We start from the raw sequence: 15,581 nt of genomic DNA, 5'->3' as shown, positions 1-15,581 counted from the left end.
TTTGACTTGGGATCAAACTTGGAGGATTTGAATTTTTGATTGAGGATTCATCTCTTTGGTGATATTTGGTTTGTTGGATTGAGCAGTACAAGGTGTAAGAGTGTTGTTGTGCTTATCCGGTTCTTCAGTTCAGGTGAGTTTCTCACTATGCCACGTATCTCATTGTATTTATTTTCATGGTAGGATAGGGGCACTATTAGAGTACAAGTATGCTAGTTGACTAGGATAACTCCTTGTTTTGCATGTGCAATGCATGACACTTGGTGTTATGGTATGTTAGACCGGTAGGGTCTTTCCTGTTGATCCTATGATACTGTTAGGAGTTATGTTTGCTTACGGTAACTGGGGAAGCCCTGTTATCAGGATTGTGCATGTTTGACTAACGAATGAATTAATTGAGAAGTGGTGAAGGGTAACTAGGGGAGGCTAGTTGCCAAGGAAATGTAATATGCTAGTTTATGTTATATGATTATGTGGTAATGATAGCTTTGATTCTATGTAGTTTAAGTTGGATAGCCTAAGAACTCTTGATCTAATGCCTAATTGTGATGTATTGTCTAATTGTTTGCTCTCGGGTGGATCATCTGCGCGGCTGTCTATATGATCCCTGACTACATATGACTTTATTTATTGTATGAAAGATTAGGATCTGGCCCCTGACAATTTCATGAAAGACCATGAGAGGACCATGACATTTATATGAAAGACCATGGGAGGACCATGGCACTTGTATGAAAGCCCACGGGAGGACCATGGCACTGGTATGAAAGACCATGGGAGAACCATGGAAGAAAGACCATAGGAGGACCATGGCAACCATATGTAAGACTATAGGAGGACCATATCAATTAAGACTGTATGAGAACTATAGCAATGAGTGATTGTAAGATTGTAGGAGGACCATATCATTCACACGATTTGTACTGATATGTATGTTGTATGTATGTTGATAGGTCAGCGCTAGATCCGAGGAATTTATGTGGATGCATTGTTATTCGTGAGAACAGATCGGCGGGACTGTACGCATGCATCAAAGATATTGATTCCGCCGCTTTTGTAATTGACTCTGATAACTCCATGCTTTTAATATATGAATGTCACTCAATGCTTTTAAATTAAATGCTTTAATTGGTTAATCTGTTTCCAAATGAAAAACCTCTCTATAACTTTTAGGACGTCACAAGTTGGTATCAGAGCCTTGGTTTGAGGGATTCGGGCATGCCTTGCGGTGTGTCTGAACTCAACTTGAGGACTGAGAGATTTTATGAATAAGCTTTTGAAACGAGAATTCTTTTATACAAGATACAATTTTCTATAAAGGATTTTTTGTATAATAATTGGAGGATGTGGTGCGTACAGTCGGGCGGAGCTTAGAAATTAAGTAATTCCCAATATACCCATATGATTTTGTGTTTGTGCTATGAATTCTTATGCATGTTGGAATGTAGGTTGTGGATATGCTCAGGATTACGTTCTAGAATTGTCTTATTTGTATAGATGCCTCATATGCCTTTTTGTATGTATTGTTGTATGTGTAGAGGAATCCTTGTTATTAAGAAAGCTTTGTTCGTCTGCGAGTATGTGGGTAGGGAAGAATCTTAGTAAGAGTCTAGGAAGTGTAGTATTATGCATATGGCTAGACATGTTCATGCGAGTGAGGATTTTAATGGAGTGATGTGAAGTGACTTATGAGTCTTGGAACAGTCTTTGGAATGGGTATGAATAGGTATGGAAGGTAGTATTGGGCTTGTACTATTGAAAGCACATGATCCATACTCGGGTCAAGGAAGTGTTTCGAGAATACCGAGGAACTTGTAGATGGGTATTCATAATGTGGGTTTGTACTGTGAATTGATTCTTATGTGTTCCTGTTATCTTTCAGATTCAGGATGGTGACCTTTCGTGTTTGATATTCCAGCCTGAGAGAGAGGGATGTTCATGAGAGAGGATTTGCTTGGCTTGATCAGCTATGTTAGGGATGAGTTGATTGCAATATTGGATAAGCACCTTAAGGTTCTACGGGTCGAGTTCGAGGCTAGTCGGCCATGGGTCTGTAAGGTTACCTTCAGGGAGTTTGATGCTTGCAAAGCTCCTTGTTTTATGAGGAAGAGGGACCAGTATGCGATGGATTGCGGATGTGGGGAGTACATTTCGTGCCATCCTTTTTATGGCAGAGGCCAAGGTCAGATTCACAACATGTCTGTTGCGCGACGAAGCTAGGGATTGGAGGTGTAAGGTCGTTGAGAGTCGCAGACCAGAAGCAGTCGAGTCTATGACATGGGAGGATTTTGTCACTAGATTGAAGAAAGAGTTTGTGTCAGCGATTGAGGTTCAGAGGTTGGCTCAAGAGTATCTAGCGCTTGAGTAGACTACATAGACGGTGGCTGAGATCACCGCCAAGAAATATGAAAATGAGAATTGAACAAATATCATGTCATCTCGAAATCACATTGCTAAGTACCAATTTAGGTAGAATTGAACACATTGGAAAATGTTAGAGCTTGTTAACACTTTCAAGTACCAATTTAGGTAGAATTGAACAAATATCATGTCATCTCGGAATCACATTGCTAAGTCATTACACATAAAGTTGGAGTCTTTCATAAATTCTGAATTTATTTCAATTAGTTAACATCTTTCTTGTTTCTTCAATCTTTTACTTGACTTTTCGTTTACAAAACCCCTTTTTTACTTTTGGTGACCAAAGTACCTTACGCAAATAGGTATAGACTGATTGTCCCGTGTCGCTGTGGTTCGACCATGCTTGCCTTGTATTATCTTTTTAGTGCATTAAATCAGTGTATTTGGAGTCTGTTGTACCCCTGTTATTTGTTGGGTTTGACACACCTAACAATATACTTTCAAACATTACTTTTGTCCGCCTTCTTCATACATAATTGATTGCATCAAAACTTTATTTTTTATTTTTGTGGTCCATTTTCAAAGGAGTTATCCGTCATTATGCGCGGATGATGAAATACTAGTTAATATTTAATTAGTTTTACAATAATAGTTAATAGTATTGTTGTTGGCACATAAAACAATGAAAAAAAAATGTTACGTTGTTGAAAACTTGTAGTAGCAAGAAATATGAAAATGAGATTTAATGAATAAAATTAAACAATATTATTTTTGGTTTGTTTGTTTGGATGCTAGCAAAATACCATACTTATCTTCATCTACAACTTATTAGATAGACATATTTAAGGTCGATTAAAATGCATTAAGATAATATTCGACACACTATATATTGATCCAATTAATTGTCTTCGCCCCAACATATACTGAATTAGGCACAATTAGTGGCTTGACAATATCGTTTCTTACAATTAGTCATTCAATGTTATGTATTAAGTATTACAACTTAAGAATATCATATGTTTTTCAACCAAATGTCTTCATTTCTACACTAAATGAATTCGACATATAACTGAATTGACAATACAATATCTTGGTTGAAATAAAAACACCGAGCAACAAAATATCAAATACTATTAATCGAATGATTGACTCAAACATAATAATACTAGAAATTGTTTAAAATCTAAGTAATAATCAAAATGTGTCAATCTCAACATCATAATACTACAAAAAGCAATCTCAATGGATTTAGCCTTCCGTAATAATACTACAAAAGCACTCTCAAGCCTTCCGTCTTTTCAACAAAGCGCAACAACATATGCTCTTAATATCTACGACAACAATAGTCTCAGATCAACATGTATGTAAATTGAGGGAACAAATGATTTCTTCATGTCCTCTAACGATTCTTGAACGTTTCACCTTCAAAACTAGAAGAAAATCGCCACTAAGGTGTAGAGAACGTCCCTTATGGTATTGGATTTGTCAGGTTTTTATAGGTGAGAAAAAACCGTAAGAAAACTATAATTTTCGCCAGAAAAATCTTCTATGTTTCATATCTTGAAGTATGACTTCTGAATGTTAGTTTTCCATACTTTTATCATTGTTCTTCGTTTTTCATCCTGAATCACATTATTAAAATAACATCAAAGTATACATATTCCCCATATAACTTACATCAGTTATACTATTCTAAACAATGGATAAAATCAGGTAACATTAATCGATCAAACGTTCCCAACTTATTCCAAACCCGTCCTCACATTGGCCCGGTATCTTCAACAAAGACTTATTCTATTCATCCCAAGAAAGTTTCAACGAAATCATAAGTCTACAAAATTTCCCAAGAAAGTTCCAATTAATAATTTATTAAAAAAAAAACATTTTTTATTCTCAAATATTCTTCAACCGGCATATTTTAAACTTTAAATGATTATTGGAGTTTGTAAGTTATGTAATTACGTACAATTTTTTTTTACTTAAATCAATATATTTAAATTTAAATGGATAAACCAATTTTCAACTTGAACATGATAGATTGGAAAATTTAAATCCTTCAACTTGATGTCAAGTTGTCAACCTGCATAACATTTAGTAGAGTTGGAAAATCCCAACCCATTGAGTTGGGTTAGGATTTTCAATATCCTTAATTAGAGTTGCACATCGAGAGTTTCGGACTGGTCTTGGATCAACCTCGACACGATCCAGTCTTTTTAGGGTCAGTCTCGAAACGGTCTGGTTTTTTTTTCAGACCGATCTCGGGCCGATCTTTTTTGGTCCGGTCTCATAGTCTTTCCGTGTGCCTTTTTGGTTTTGCTTATGAGTTTTTTGCAGTTCGGTTTCAATATTATTTGGTTTTTTTTTGTTTAAGTTTAATAAAAAAAAGTTAGATAATGTGTAAATAAAACAATAATAATATGTTTATAAACTTTGGTTATCGGTCTTTTTTGAGACCGGTCTTGGATCGGTCTAGTGTCGGTCTGGGAACGTTCCGGTCTTTTTTGGGTCGGTCTCGGAATGGTCTCGAGCTAGCCTTTTTTCGATCTACTCTTGTTCTAGACCGGTTCAGTCTTGGTTTTTTTTTTCTGAGTCCGGTCCAAGTCTAGTCTTTGTGTGCAACTCTATCTTCAATAAATGAATTGGACCAACCCAAAATGATTCATCTAAAACTACAAAAATATCAAAAAGGAATCAACTTATTCAAATTGTGGGCATTTACATTTAAGTCCAATTATTTTCATCATAAAAACAAATGTAAATCCAAAAAATATATGTATCATTCTAAAAACGTCATCAACTTGTGTCATTTTAAGATCTTACACAACATTTTGAGTGGTGACAAAAGCAATATGCAACATGGTCAAGATCATAATAAGTGATGCACAAGCACAAGCACAAGCACAAGCACAGCCACTTAGTGTTGTTTCCAATTTTAATGATTTTAGGCCACACAAAGAGGCAATTGGTGCTTGTTACCCCATCATTCAAAGTTCTTGACTTTTCTTCGTCATCAACTCCATACAGAAAGTCAAATATGGATTGATTGCAATGTCGGGTTGTACGGCATGCATAAGAATTTGTACAGTAAAAAACCCATAATTGTTTTTGTTTTCCATTAATAACGTAATTGTCGAATCCGAGTAATATGCGACTCTTAGCGCATGACACACTTAATACACGAATTAACTGAATTAAAGATATTGCTGACATTTAGTATACAACTTTTAATACATAAGGTACAAGTTAGCAGTAGACGGGATCAACTGACAAGAAATGCACAAAACTAACTGAAAGTGCCATTGTTTTGTGGTATTGAAAGAGCAAGGTACAAGTTTTACTGGATAACGTACAACTTGTAAGGCATAAAGTACAACTTCAACATCACTTGATAAGCAATATTAAATGAATGAATTTTTGAAGTAACAAATAACAAGTATATATGATAACAAAACAATGAATATTTGAGATCAAATTACCAATCTAAGAAACCGAAACCGACATCGGCATCGACATCGTCACGGAAACTGTTTCCGCCGGAAAACCCGATTCCATTCCGGTGGTTGAGTTACCGGCGAACCCGTACCCAAACCGCAACCCGTTAAAATGCAAAGTATCATAATGACACCTTTGAAAAACCCGAGCAAGTGATGCCGCCTTCCTCCGGGCCCGCTTAGTCCCGGTAAACAACAAACTCTGAATCAAACTCGCCAACGCCGGAGTTCTCACCACCCGTTCGGTGGTGGCGGCACCACCACTCCGGCAAAGCTCAAGCAACGCCGCTACCGCGTTCTCCTTCCCTCTCGGTGTCCCACACCTCATCATTCCGATCAAACCAACAACCGCCGCCTCTTCGTGGCCGACCGCCTCCGCTCCCACCGGTTGCCGGACTATCAACGCCAACGCTCCGGCAGCCTCCTCCGCCACCCCGTCACATTCCAACGCCTCGACTAACGATTTCACCACCCCGAATTCGATCATTTTCACACAGTTCGCGGTGTGGGTTGACAAATTGAACAAGGCGGTGACGGCGTCTTTCCGCCCTCTAGGTGTACCGGAAAGTAACATTCCGGCGAGTGTCTGTAAAGCTCCGGCTTCATCGGCAATGAGTTTTTTGTAATCGTGGATGGCGGAAAGGCTGAATAAAGTGGCGGCGGCGTTTTCCCGGGATTCAATTGTGTGGCCGGATTTTAAAACCGCCACGATTGATCTCAAACAACCGGATTCATCCATGATTCTACTCTTATTTTTATCATAAATTGAAAGATTCAACATTGCAGTCACTGCGTTTTCTTGTGCCACTGCACTTTCCGATGAAAGAAGAATTTTCAGATGTGGAATCACACCGGATTCTGCTATGAATCCCCGGTTTTCTCTTCCGGTTTTTGCAAGAAACCGGATTTCACGGGCGGCGATTGCTTTACCGGAATCGGAACCGTTTTCTAGTTCCCGAATCAGAAGCCGGACGGTGGCTTTATTAGCTTCCACCGCCGGTCGGCTTGCCGGAGCTGCCGGAAAAGATTCTCCGGCGAGATCGGAGCTTTCAGGAGGACTGTATGGGATCTTGTGAGCAGTGCACCATTGCATGATTAGATTTCTAAGAGCTCGATTTGGTACAAGTTTTTTATGGACGAGAGTTTGACCGGTTTTTGGGCAGTTGCAGTGACCTTCTTCGATCCATCTTGAAATTGAAGCTCGATCGAAAGTCTGGCCGGTTGATATTATTACAGGATCCATCATCAAATCTAACGAAATTGGACAACAAAAATCTTTTGGGATTGTTATAAACGTATCGGCGATTTCTTTTGAGATTAATCCTCTTTTCTTTCCTCTTCTGAATCTGTGTGAAATTTCCACTTCGTCTTCTTCGAATCCAAATAACAAGAATCTACAGTATCTAATCATGGCGATAACCCCACCGAGGATGGAAGCTGAGGGCTCAAGATCGCTCCCGTGGTTCACAATTTGTTCTTCGAGAAACTCAATTTCAACCCGGCAAGCCCTAGCGTCAAGGATCCCCAATTTTGTAACGAAAAAATCATGGAATTCTTCCGAATTTGGGATGTTTCCGGTTCCGATTTCGTTTAGTAGCTTGAAGAACTTTAATCGTAATGATTCAACGTGTTTATCTATGAACAATTTGTTCCGTCTGGATTGCTTTTGTAGTAAGTTTATCTGTTCTTTAACGTCATCGCTAATCAAACAATTCAATTTATTCATGGGGAAAACATCTAAAAGTGTGGAGATTTCTTGATTAAGATCATGAAAATGACCGGAAATTGAAGGGTTTTGAAGCAACAGCCATAACTTACTCGACTGGGTGCAGTAATCAAGGAGGATTTTGGACCTGTACAGCAGAAGGTACAACTCCTTAAAGCATAGAACCACCGTTGACGGCAGATTCGACCACCACTCACCTGACTCACGAACGGAATCCAACAACACGACAAACAATTCAATTTTCCGGATCAAAGATCTGGAATTCTTCTTTTGAAATGGCGGCGTCTTGTCAGAGAATGACGAGATGAGGTCAGATGCGATGCTGGTTAGGGTTTTTAACAAACCCACGACGTCGTTCTCTAGATCCACCGGCGCCAAGAACGCGTCTAACGTCGGCGACCTGCTCCGCCGCAAAGATGAAAAAATGGCAGCCGACGCCATTTTCTGTAAACTCTACTGCTACACAACTTGGTGGGTTTTGGTTGATATCGATAAAGAAATGGTTTTTCTTGATGGGTTTTTGTTGAATTTGTAAAGAATTAATCAAATTTCGTTGTTGAAGATGGGATTTATTTGGTAGTGAGAATCCGCGTGAAGACTGAGAGAGAAAGAGATAAATTTTGACAATTAAAGAAAGGTTATTTGCAGAAGTAAAGAGTAATGGCTTTTTTGTTTTTCTTTATCATGTAAGTCGACAACAATCTTCTGAACACTCAAAGCTTTTTCTTTTTTCTTTTTTTCTTTTTTTTCTTTTATTTTTCTTTATTATTATGAAAGTAGGTAAAGATTTAAAGATCGTGTTGCATGAAATGGGCAACAATTAATACATGAATTTTTTGGTAAGGTTTGAAATGAGTTTATTGACCTAAATTATTTCTTACAATTCTTTAATTTCTTGAAACGGTTAAATATTATTCTAAAAATTTTATTATAAAATTATAATGGTAATGTTTTGATTTGTTACGTTAGACAAGTTGTAATTATCAGAAAAGAAAACCTTGGCCATTTTTCAAAATGATATATTTTAATTGGTTAAAGATAAATTATAGTTAAATTAAGGGATAATGACTTAAAAGGGTAATATATTTTTCGATTTGTACACATTTGGTCACTGAGTTTTTTTCGTCCATATTTACCCCTTCAACTTGTTAAACTGTATACATTCAGTCATTATGACCGGCTACTCCAGGTTACCCGGTAAAAATGTCTTAATAGGGTAATATATTTCTCACTTTGTACATATTTACTCCTTAATATTCTTGTACACATTTAGTCTTTTTTTTTTATTTTTTTATTTTTTTATTTTTTTCAAAATAACTCATTTTTTTTTGTACTCATTCAGTACTTATGAATGATTTTTTAGTTTTTTCTCACGAAATCTTACGTGGGACATTCATTAATGAGGTGTATGGGGCTTTTGATGCTTATATCCATCGCGATCTCGACTACTTGGTTGCTTAGGTCATGTGTTCTGAACGTCATAACTTCTTCATATTATCTCAGATTTTAACGATCTTTATATCCATGCGTTCGTATTTTAGTCTACTACAACTTTCATTTAGATTACTCCCATTAAAAAATAATATATTTTTACTTACGATTTTTATATCCATACGCGGTGGCGGATTTAGTATGGTCCCGGTGTTGCACCGACAACATCTGTTTTTTCCAGTTCGCAGTGGAAAATTTTTCGTTTTTTTTACGTTTATACCTATTTTCCATGTATCGGCAACACCTATTTCATCTCGGCAACACCTACTATGTATTACTGCGTCTTCCCCTGTCGATATGTTTTTTATGAATGCATGTATGTATGTTTTTTTTATAAAATTGTTAGTAAAAATATATACATTTTAACGGAGTAATCTTAATGAAAGTTGTAGTAGACTCAAAAAATGAACACGTGGATAAAGATCCTTAAAATCTGATATGGTACGAAGAAGTTACGATGTTCAAAATACAAGACCTAAGCCAAACCACAAGACTTACGCAACCAAGCAGTCGAGATCGCATTGGACATAAGCATCAACAACCCTAGGCACCTCATAAATGATTGTCTCACGTAATATATCGTGAAAAAAACCTAAAGAAATCATTCATAAGTACTGAATGAGTACAAAAAAAGGACTTATTTTGAAACAAAAAAAAATGTTAAGGACTAAATATATACAAAAATATTAAGGACTAAATGTGTACAAAATGAAAAATATATTACCCTATCAAGTCATTTTTCCCGGCTAACCTGGAGTAACAGGTCATAAGGACTGAATGTGTACAGTTTAACAAGTTTAAGGGGTAAATGTGGACGAAAAAAAACTCAGTGACCAAATGTGTACAAATCGAATAATATGTTACCCTTTTAAGTCATTATCCCTTAAATTAACATACTTTTTTGATAAAAAGTAGAGTACTGATTACGAGCATCAGTAACCAAATGATTTTTGAGGTAATATATCACAAAATTTTGGTCTTTGTTTTGTAGACTGAGGTCTCGTTTGATAGTTGCTGGGTGAGAAAGTGTTGACTGAGAAAGGTCTAACTGGGTAAGAAATCTTGACTGATTAAGAAATCATGATGTTTGATTGTACATCTGACTAATGTGCTGACTGATGAAAAATGACAATTTTACCCTTATCTCCATATCAGCCTCCAAAATCATAGCCTTCATCTCCATTTAACACCTGATACGTATGTATGTATGAGCAAAGATCACCAACATCCCACATGAATTCAAGTATCATAAGTTCATAACAATAAATTTGATTCTTGATTATAACATTGAAAATTTAGATTTAATAAAGTATTTATAAATTAGAATGAAATAAGATTGTATAAATACAAACTCAAGCAATTGCAATAAAGCTATACCAAAAATAACCATATAATAGCATTATACAAAATCAATTCCATTCATCATCAGCCACCATATCATCTATTTTGTTAGAAGCTTAATCATCATCAACATGATAAGGATCTGCAGTAATAGAACTCACAATTAATCCCAGGTAATATACCCAAAGCACAAGAAAACCAGCTATATGCATCTCATAAGAAAGTGGGAAAAGTTTCAAGTGCATTAACCCTTTTGTAGTGAGAATGCATTTCTGAGTTTAGGAAGTCAAAACAAAGGGTAAATTGGAACCAAAACTGAAACGATGTAAACAGTTAAGATTGATGTATTACAATAACCTTTTCAACCAATCCTCAATCCTTGACAAATACAATACATTTTGATTTCATACATACCAAACTACCAACAAGAATTCTGATTCAGATTTTCATAACTCATACAAGCAACAAATTCTGATTTCTTACATTATAAACAAAAACGAAAGAACAGCCATTCGATCTACTAGTTTAAAAAAAAGACGAAAGAAAGAGAGGTTGCTTACCTTTGTTGACGCAGCTCTGGCCGGAGAAGGTGGAGGCTCTGGCCGGAGAAGGCTGAGGTCGGAGTGAAGGAAAAAACGACACCGATCTTAGGAGGAGGAGAAGGAGACGTCTGTGGCTGTGGAGAAGCAGGATAGCGATGATTTTTTTTTTGTTGCTGCGTATTTCCTTTAGGTCGAGAGGGAAGAAGAAAGAATAGGGCAGGAGAGTCTTTTGTTCCAGTCAACAACATGTTGTAAGCTGACCGAGTAAGTCATTTGGCCCAGACATTCTGACCGACTCAGCAGGTATCAAACACGTCCGTCTGACCGAGTCAGCCCAAATCGCTGACCCAGACCGAGTCAGACGGGTTTCAAACAGGGCCTGATTTAATGTGAGAAAGAGAGAGAAAGAAAAGCATAATGATTGCATTCATTTGCTGCAACACAAAATGACTATAACACCCTCATTACATATTAATATTAATAATGGCTTTAATTTGGGTGTTAAATTGTTTGCAGGTAAGAAAAATTAGCAATTACTTTGCCCCTGAAATCATCCGATGGCAAGCTGAAGCTTTACAAGCACTTCAGGAGGTATCATAGATAAATTTCAACAATGGCGAGAACAAAGCAAAACCAACACACATTCAGGGTCGTCTCAAGACGATTTGAGGCCCGGGGCGAAAAAAAATGGGGCCCTTAATGATAGATATATAAATATAATTTTTATTTTTGATAAAGGAGGGCGGTACCTCCAAAAAATTTTATTAATTACCAAAAAATTAATACAATTGCAGGCTGGGGACTCCCCACCTATGGAAAGGAAAAAGCTTCGGGACAGGCCCCAAAAGCCAAACAATCTAATACTATAAATACAAAGCAACAAAATAAAAAAGGCTATAACATGATTTGCACCCTATTTCATAAACATAGCAAATAAAAACTAAAAATATTTACATTTACGAGCTTTTTTAGAAGCAAAGTCATTATAAATAGTATCAAGATCAATTTTATCCAACATATCTTTTTCGATACATAACATAGCCAAACCATTCAATCTTTCTTGTGACATAGATGATCTTAAATAACTTTTTAATAATTTTAATTTTGAAAAACTTCTTTCTACTGATGCTACAGTAACAAGTATAGTTAATAATATTCGATATGCAACGAAAACATGTGGATAACAATCTTCAGTTTTAACGAACTCAAGAATTTCAACAGCGGACATAAAAACGTTTGGCAAAGTCATTTGTAACACTTGGAGTTCGGAAAACAAATAATTTGAATCTACATCACACAAGTTATTATGAGAAAATTGTTTTGTGAAATTAGTACAACTTTTTTTAAGTTCAATGTCATCCAATGACTTTAACTTTTTTGAATTATATAAAAATCCAAAAATATTTTCAAAAATAGTTAATTGTTCAAATATACTCTTTAATGAAACAATTGTCATATCAACAACAACCATAAATATTCAATTCTAAACGATTCTTCGGTTGACTGTAATTCTTGTGCATTATCAATTTCATCAAATTACATTTTTCTAGTAACTTGTCGTCTTATTCGAAATGTAGGTTCAACATCCATATCAATTGCTATGGCTTTAGCATTATCTAAACTACGTGAAAATCCTTCATTTCCATATTTCTCAAAGAACGACATTATACTTTTTAATTGATTAATGGTGGCATCAATACACATAGATTTAGTTTGCAATTTTTTACTTACCATATTAATAGCAAATAAAATATCATACCAAATTACCATACCAAGTAAAAATTCATAACTTTCTATGGCACCAACTAACCTTTCTGCTTCACTTTGTGATTTAGCATCATTGCATGATTTACCTAATTCAATTAAAGCTTGCCTTATTTGAGGAGCTTGAAACCTAAAAGCTTTGACACTTTTAATTCTACTTTCCCAACGTGTATTAGATAAACATTTTACAGTTAAATTGTGAACATTTTCAAGTAGTATGTTCCATCTTTTAGTAGAACTCGAAAATAGTACAAATATGCGTTGCACAACTCCAAAAAAAGAAATAGCTTTTTCACATGAATGAGCCATATCACTAACTGTAAGATTAAGACTATGGTAAGCACATGACATATACAACGCTCTTGGATTAATTTCAAGTAATCGTTTTTGAACCCCTTTCATGTTAGAACCATTATCATAACCTTGCCCTCTTATGTCATCAATATTAAGACCGATTGATTTAAGTGCATATAATAATTCGTGAAATAGTCCTAAACCAGACGTATCATCTACCTTCAAAAATTCTAAAAAGTATTCTTCTACTTTTATTTTGTTACTAGATATGTTCACACATCGAATAACTAGAGTCATTTGTTCTTGATGACTTACATCGGGGGTACAATCAAGAATCACAGAAAAATATTTTACTTCTTTAATAATTTTAATTATAGAATTTCTAACGTTGTGAGCTAAAATAGAAATTAGTTCATTTTGGATATTGTGCCCTAAATAATGATTATGGGTTTCATGATTTTCTATGTGTTTAGCATGATCTTGCATTACACTATCAAATTCTGTCATCATTTGAATTACTCCTAAAAAATTACCGTTATTATCTTTATTAAGCTTCTCGTTAGATCCTCGAAAAGATAAATTATATTTGGATAAATATTTCACGGCATCAATTATTCTTAATAAAATTTGTCTCCAACGTTCTTTTTCTTTTATATATATTTGTTGTAAGTCCTTATCAATTGTTTCATTCTTACCCAATCTTACTCTTAGCTCATTCCAAGATCACACACATAAAATATGTTGAGCACTATTTTCATGTTCATCAAGTCTTTCATAAAGGTGTTTCCAATTATTAAATCCATTATTTGCCAAAGAAATTTGATTATTATTATTAATAGGTTTAAACAATTTACAACAAAAACAATAAATTTTATCTACTTGTTTAGAATAAATTAACCATTTTCGATCGCTTGTTTCACCATTACTTAGCTTTCTAGTATAAGCACCATAAGAAAAATGTCTAGATAAACTATCTTTAGGAAACACAAGATTTGATTCTCTAATTGGTCATTTTTCAACTAAAATTTCCCTTAATTTATTGTCGATATTATCCCAATTACTTGGATCATAAATATTTAAAGGAGGAACAAATTGATGGCCATTTTCATTCATATCATTTTCACTACTAACATTATTTTCATTACTAATTTCATTCTCATTAGTGTTATTTTCATCTTCATTAGTGGCATTACTTTTATTAGGAATTTTATTCTCGTTAGTGTTATGTTCATTCTCATTAGTGGCTTTATTATCAATTTCATTCGTATTAGTGTTATTTTCATCCTTATTGGTAACAATATTTTCATTACGAATTTCATCCTCATTATTATTATTTTCATCTTTATTAGTAACGTTATTTTCATTATCAAATTCATTCTCATTAGTGTTAATTTCATTATCATTGTGGCTATTTTCATTATCACTTGTGATATTTTCATGTTGAATTGAAGTATTGGGATTATCTATTTTTTTTTATAAATTTATCCATGGATCCCTTTTGAGTTTGTTCATCTTGTTCTATTTTTTGTTTCTTTTTCCTTTGTTGACTTCCGGATAGATGTTTTCTAGGAAGCATTATTATCTTATAATTATGAAATGTGGATTTTTATTTACACAAAGCAATGGAAGACAATGATAATATAAGATTATTAGATAGAGCAATGGAAAAAGAACACCTGATTCATCAATTTGTAGGCTCACTAGGTTGTTGCCAAGTTGCTATCTGCTTCCAAAAAGATTTATATTTCTTTTTCAATTACTCAATTACCTACACTCAATATATGAGACAAAGTTAAATTCGTATATATAAAAAAACAGAAACATAAAATTGAAAAGTTCAAGTTGATTAAATGGGGCTGATAACAGAAATCAGAAGTCAACAAAATCGATTTTGGGTATCATCGAAATTGGTTTTGGGGACTTTCACAAATCAACAAAATCTATTTGAAAGATAAAATATAAGAAATCAGATGGAGAAGAAAATTGAGAAAACACGAAATCTAGAAAATTGATAAATCTCTATCACTCTAAGAAATATGAAAATCGATAAAAAAAAAAAAGTAAAAATCAATTGCTTATTCTTACCTGATCAGATGTTATTGCTTCCTAATTGCTCAATCGATTACTGGAAGTCTGGATGGAATCGATTTCAGAAATCAGTTGTTCTCGTTTTCCTTCAATATCGGGAGCGGGAGTGCGGGACTGTGGAAGATAAGAGGGGTCGAGGGGACAGTTCAAGAATCAAGGTTCAAGGACGATAACAATTGGCATTGAAAACTGAAGAGTCCCGCTTTAGGCTTGAACGAATCAACGTGCGTACGAGAAGCTACCGAGAAATCAGGCGCCAATTTTTTTTTCTGATTACCTAATGGAACTCTATATGGGCCTCAAAATTTCAGAAAACACATACCGGACTATTTCTATTTGCTATAACAGACTTCTAAAATGGGCCCTATACAAATTTTGGAGCCCTGGGCCATTGCCCAGCCTGCCCCCCCCCTATTGGGCCGGGCCTGCACACATTCTTGTGTTTAACCCATTTAGCAATCATATTTTTTTTTTCTTTTTGAT

General features: G+C 35.1%; 2 protein-coding genes across 2 annotated transcripts; both read right to left on the bottom strand.

Moving 5' to 3' along the window:
* Positions 1 to 5,645: 5,645 nt before the first annotated feature.
* Positions 5,646 to 8,259, bottom strand: LOC145124001 (U-box domain-containing protein 17-like). Its single transcript, XM_079059208.1, has one exon. The coding sequence runs from the start codon at positions 8,017 to 8,019 to the stop codon at positions 5,842 to 5,844; it is 2,178 nt and encodes a 725-aa protein (XP_078915334.1). The 5' UTR covers positions 8,020 to 8,259; the 3' UTR covers positions 5,646 to 5,841.
* Positions 8,260 to 12,488: 4,229 nt separating this feature from the next.
* On the bottom strand, positions 12,489 to 13,307 carry LOC145126633 (uncharacterized). The gene has a single exon (XM_079061962.1). The coding sequence runs from the start codon at positions 13,305 to 13,307 to the stop codon at positions 12,489 to 12,491; it is 819 nt and encodes a 272-aa protein (XP_078918088.1).
* Positions 13,308 to 15,581: the final 2,274 nt, after the last annotated feature.

The sequence above is a fragment of the Lactuca virosa genome, chromosome 7 (assembly GCF_052849685.1).
Source record: "Lactuca virosa cultivar CGN04683 chromosome 7, Lactuca_virosa_CGN04683_v6, whole genome shotgun sequence".
Lineage (NCBI taxonomy): Eukaryota > Viridiplantae > Streptophyta > Magnoliopsida > Asterales > Asteraceae > Lactuca > Lactuca virosa.
Note: the sequence above shows the minus strand (reverse complement) of the source record. Positions and strands in the feature narration are given on the sequence as shown.

Excerpts from the sequence above, each read along its gene's own strand:
- LOC145126633 (XM_079061962.1), bottom strand. The coding sequence starts at position 13,307 with ATGACTCTAGTTATTCGATGTGTGAACATATCTAGTAACAAAATAAAA.
- LOC145124001 (XM_079059208.1), bottom strand. The coding sequence starts at position 8,019 with ATGGCGTCGGCTGCCATTTTTTCATCTTTGCGGCGGAGCAGGTCGCCG.